The 5,455-nt window shown below is 37.7% G+C and overlaps 1 protein-coding gene across 1 annotated transcript; it reads left to right on the top strand.

Annotated features, from left to right (window-relative positions):
- The first annotated feature begins 541 nt into the window (after positions 1-541).
- On the top strand, positions 542-3,661 carry LOC119996561 (cytochrome P450 734A1-like). Its single transcript, XM_038843236.1, has 4 exons — positions 542-972; positions 1,723-1,946; positions 2,034-2,645; positions 2,749-3,661. The coding sequence occupies exons 1-4, from the start codon at positions 684-686 to the stop codon at positions 3,187-3,189; spliced, it is 1,566 nt and encodes a 521-aa protein (XP_038699164.1). The 5' UTR covers positions 542-683; the 3' UTR covers positions 3,190-3,661.
- Positions 3,662-5,455: the final 1,794 nt, after the last annotated feature.

Below are 5,455 nucleotides of genomic sequence, written 5' to 3'. Positions count from 1 at the left end.
AATATTCTTCTCTTTAAAGAAAAATTTATATAAGGGATTTAACTGAAGTGGCCATCCACACTATGATAATAATACATGCATAAAAATTAAATTAGATTGTGCATCATACATTGAATTTTTACAATACAATGAATTAACTTTTTTAAAAGGCAAATTCCAATAATTGTAATAATATATTCATTTTCAATAAAAAGTTATCATATATGTGATGTATGTGTTTTCAAACAAATGTATGTAATAAATATTTGTCTATTTAAAGGAAAATGAATATAAGGGATTAAAGGAAAATAGATATTCCTAAAAAAAGGAAAATAGATATAGATAGATAAAATCTATGCTTAATACACGAATTTTCAATTTCCTATTGTTGTACATGAATTTTCAATTTCATTCGTTGACCCTTAGAATTCCAATGGCGGCCCCTACGCCGTTGGTCTTGCTTACCCCCCTCTCTCTCTCTCCAAAATTCAAGTATTAAAGAGCCAGCCAGGCCAAGCCAACGCAAGCTAACAAGTAAACCAACAAAAGCAAAGAAGATAAGAGGGGAAAAAAATAAAAACAGAAAAGGCTGCTCCCCCACTCTCTCTCTCTCTATATATATATATATATAAGGAGTAGCATATACACAGAGGGACAGAGACTCTGTTTCGAGTGTGAAAGAAAAAGCTCTCTCTCTTTCTGTCATGGAGGAGCCTGTTGGTTTGTTTTATGGGTGGTTTAAACTATTAGTCGTGAGTTTTGTGGGCTTAGTGCTAGTGTTAAAGTTGGTAGAATTGGTATGGTGGAGACCCAGAAAGTTTGAAGAGCATTTCTCAAAGCAAGGAATCAGAGGACCCTCATATCAGTTGTTCATAGGAAATGTGAAGGAGCTTGTGGGGATGATGATGGCTGCCTCCTCTCAACCCATGTCTTTCTCTCACAACATTCTTCCCAGAGTCCTTCCTTTCCACCATCACTGGAAGAAAATCTATGGTACTCATTTTTATTATATATTTGTTTCTCTCCTCTGGTTTAATCAAACTAGTAGTAGTGAGTGTCCAATGTGGTTTAAATTTTTGGGGTTCTTGACGTAAATTGATTAAAGTTGATTTGTTTGTTTATGTTGCTTTGTTGTTGTTGTTTTTGTTTGTGATCATCCATATCCTCCAAGATTTATGACTTTATAGAGGCCCTGTTTTTCTGAGTTTCAGGTACTTCTTTACATAACTTTTCAGGCTTTTGTTGGGTGTATTTTCTCTTTGATGCTACTAAAGTTGAGAGTTTGGACTGTTCCCACTTCTGTCTTTCTCCTCTTTTCTTATCAAAATTGAAACTTTGGTTAATTTTCTTATGATTTATAAGTTAGTTAAGGTTGTTGTGCGTTTTTTGCACAATCTTCTGATCAGTGACAGTCTGAACAATCAGCTGTCATTTACTCCTTCCTTTTCTGCTCTGTTAAAGAGAGAGGGTTTTGTTTCTTGTTGATAATGAAGTTGGGATGTGAGTTGTATTGCTCCTGTGTCTCTCTCTGTATTGTAGGGTCTACTCCATATCCATGTTCTCCTCTCTCTGAATTAATGGTTGTCATGTTCTGTTTTCATAAACTTGCAATACTTTACTTGCTTCCTTGTTGTAAAACGTAAAAATTAACCTCTACATGTTGCTTTTGTTGCTTCTTAATTACTAGTTAGTTAATACACTAATTAATTTTTTTTCATGTTAATTCGATTTAATTAATTGCAGGCGCAACATTTCTGATATGGTTTGGTCCCAATGTCCGGCTGGCTGTTTCTGATCCGGACCTCATCAGAGAAGTCTTCACTTCCAAGTCGGAATTCTTTGAGAAAATTGAGGCTCACCCACTTGTCAAACAGCTTGAAGGCGATGGACTCCTAAGCCTCAAAGGTGAAAAATGGGCACACCATAGGAAAATCCTTGCCCCCACCTTTCACATCGAGAATCTCAAAGTAAGTAGTCATTTTAATTAGCTTTGAGCTAATTAATTAAGATTCCATTTTTTTTTCTTTGATATATTCATGTATATATATATATAGTTGCTGGTGCCAGTGGTGGCCAAGAGTGTGATCGATTTGTTGGACAAATCTATACCAATGTCGTCCTCGGCAGAGGTGGAGCTTGAAGTTTCGGAGTGGTTCCAGACTTTAACAGAAGACGTAATTACTCGAACAACATTCGGGAGCAGCCATGAAGATGGCAAGGCCATTTTCAAGCTCCAAGCTCAGCAAATGGAGCTCGCAGCCGATGCTTTCCAAAAGGTCTTCGTTCCTGGTTTCAGCAAGTTTTTCCCAACAAAGAGAAACATAGATTCATGGAAGCTGGACAAGGAGATAAAGAAATCATTGATGAAGGTGATAGATTGCAGGAAGAAGCAGCAGCAATGCGAATTAGACAAGGAGGGAGTGGGACCCAAGGACTTGCTGGGACTGATGATTCAGGCCCCCAACATAACCGTGCACGACATCGTGGAAGAGTGCAAGGGGTTTTTCTTCGCAGGCAAACAGACCACATCCAATCTGCTGACGTGGACCACCGTCCTGCTGGCTATGCACCCACAGTGGCAAGTGCTAGCACGTGACGAGGTTCTCAGGGTGTGCGGATCACGTGACCTACCACCCTCCAAAGATGATCTTGTCAAGCTCAAAACGGTAAACAAGCCCCCCACCTTTCCTCTGCTATCTTTAATGACAATCTTGTCATTTCATTTCATATTTTTTTTATGCGGTGGTGAATTATGATATGTTGCTGCAGCTGTCCATGATTCTCAATGAATCCCTGAGGCTGTACCCTCCTATAATTGCCATGATCAGACGCGCCAAAGCTGACGTGGAGTTGGGGACCCACATGGTCCCACGCGGGACCCAGCTCTTGATGCCGATCCTAGCCCTTCATCATGACCAGACCCTATGGGGCAACGATGCGAAGGAATTCAATCCGGGGCGTTTCTCGAAGGGTGTGGCCCGCGCAGTGAAGCATCAGGCGGGTTTCATCCCGTTTGGGTTGGGTGTGCGGACTTGTATAGGACAAAGTCTAGCAATTTTGCAAGCCAAGTTAGCATTAGCCGTCCTACTGCAACGCTCCTCCTTTCGATTAGCCCCAACATATCAACATGCTCCCACAGTTCAAATGCTACTCCACCCACAATATGGTGCCCCCCTCATCTTTCGTCGTATGCCCCACAATTTATCATAAATCATAATATTAGCTCCTCATTCATCCCCATTTTGTGCCAATGTGTGTACCTACCTTACTAAATTGATGAGTTGCTAAAAACACCCAAAAAAAAAATCATCCAAACAATCTTAAATCTTAAATCCTAAATTGAGCTAGCTTAAGCTTAATTAATTAAACAAGAGATCCTCTGAGATTGGAGTGTTTCGGATGATCAATATTGGTTTTTGCACTACGATTAACATTTAGGATAGTATTTTATTAAAAAATTTTGTTGGTTTGGCGAGTAATTTTGAAGTTTTAAGGGGAATATTGTGAATGCATGGCTAACAATTGAATTAGGTAGAGCTTTCTTTAATTGGCTAGGCATGTAAATGAATGAAGACATGCCAAATTCACCAAGTCAAGAGAGTATTTCTTATTCCTTGTCTTTCTCTCTGTCTCGTCTTGAAATCTGAATGAACTGAAAGTGGGTGCTTGCTTATTTTTGTGATATGATCTACTCCTAATTCTCTAAAGTCTAATCAACGCATGCTACAGTTGTTTCAATTGTTCAAAATTTGTACATTAAAATCACACGACAACATGTTTCGTATATATATATATATAAATGGTTTGGTTATTTTGCAGCCAGTTAAGAATTAAGATTGGGAAACCCCATGGAAGCTGCACACACATACGTACATACATAAATACATAGATCACTTAATGCTTTGTGAAGTCGATAGTAGTATAATTCATAGACTTTTTAAACAAGAAGTGTAGGGGGATGGTATTTAAGTATAAATTTTGGACTGCTATATATAAATCCAAACATTCTTTAGATAATTAAACAAACGATTTTCATGGGAAAATGCATTAATGGAAAGAAGAGGGGCACCCAAATCACAATCAGCGAGCATTGTGTTACTACAAACTACATTTTTTAAACCAAACAAAAAGCAACCCCGAAATTAAAGGACATTCGCAGTACCCAATACACATGGAAACTAACAATTATCTGTCTTATGAACCAAACAAACTTGTACTGTGATCGATACAGCATGCAATGCAAATGCAACACAACACAACCCTTTATGGGGTTTGGGGCTACCTCTATCACTGTCATTAATTCCAATTACTTAACAATCAAATTACCTTTTGGGATCTTCTATGTAAATATCTACCCACCCAGTACCCTAGCAAATCAAGGAATTAAGGGAACTTTAATAGTCCCCAAAGAAAGGCATGCGGCCCTCCCTTATGAGCTCTTTCTTTTCTGCTCTCTCGTTTATTTTTAGCTTTTGTTCATAGGAATCAAAGACAGAGCATGCCATGTCATGTGATTGTATCCTTAATTACCATCTTACCAACCCTTGGAGGTTAGATCAAGATTTCACGGACAACCTAGCTCCTATCTCTTTTTCTCATATTTGGAGAGAAGCTAATAGTGTGGCCGACTTCTTGGCAAAGAAAGGTGTTCAAAGCACGGGTCTTAATGTAGCATGGTTTCTTGAGCTATAATTGTTTGGTATATGTTTGTATCTGGTTGTCCAGGTTCAGTAGTTAAGGATGGGTGTTGTTGGTGGGTTCTCTTTGTAGAGGTGGTAATTTCATCAACCTCGGGTTGTTTTTGAGTCTGGTTTTTGGTGGTTGTTCTTCTCTCCCCCTTTTTTATCATAATAAAATCTCTCCGATTTATCAGAAAAAAAAAGTACATTAATCTTGGATGTCGTGTCATCATTTAATTTTGAATTACAAGTCGTATAATGTAAGAGATAAGTACAACCCTTTGATTGACGTACTATTCATGATCGATCCTTCATGGGAATCACCAATACCAATATTAATTAATTTTTCTATTGCTTTAATTAAGCTTCTTATTAACTAATTAATTATTACTGTAATGTATGTCTTAATCTTAGTATCTATAATATCGGGGAGCATTGTCTTTGTCTCCCTTACCTTACTAAACGACAAATAAAACACTCCAAATACAGAAGCTAGCTATTTACGTGCTTTTCAAAATTTTACTTAATCCCACGGTCCCACTTAATTATATTTAATTATTTTATATTGTATCGAGGAATGTGTTCATGTGACATACTTAACGTGCGAGCATTGGGATGTAAAAGGTCCGTAAGGTAAATCCAATCAAATTAGTTTGCATATATACATGTATGCATGCATGAGGGAAAATGATCGAGAAGGTTAAAAGTAATATATATGAATGAAGCGATAAGCTTAAATTTTGTTGGTCTAAGTCTAAGATGGTGTTCTAGTGTACGTACGTTCAAGATCAAAACAA

Source organism: Tripterygium wilfordii, chromosome 4 (assembly GCF_013401445.1).
Source record: "Tripterygium wilfordii isolate XIE 37 chromosome 4, ASM1340144v1, whole genome shotgun sequence".
Classification (NCBI taxonomy): Eukaryota; Viridiplantae; Streptophyta; class Magnoliopsida; order Celastrales; family Celastraceae; genus Tripterygium; species Tripterygium wilfordii.
This window is presented reverse-complemented; position numbering and strand designations above follow the sequence as displayed.

What these genes read in the sequence shown, in the direction of transcription:
- LOC119996561 (XM_038843236.1), top strand. Translation starts at nt 684, where the DNA reads ATGGAGGAGCCTGTTGGTTTGTTTTATGGGTGGTTTAAACTATTAGTC. An exon ending in TCACTGGAAGAAAATCTATG is followed by an intron (nt 973 to 1,722) that starts GTACTCATTTTT and finishes AATTAATTGCAG; the next exon opens with GCGCAACATTTCTGATATGG. An exon ending in ATCTTGTCAAGCTCAAAACG is followed by an intron (nt 2,646 to 2,748) that starts GTAAACAAGCCC and finishes ATGTTGCTGCAG; the next exon opens with CTGTCCATGATTCTCAATGA.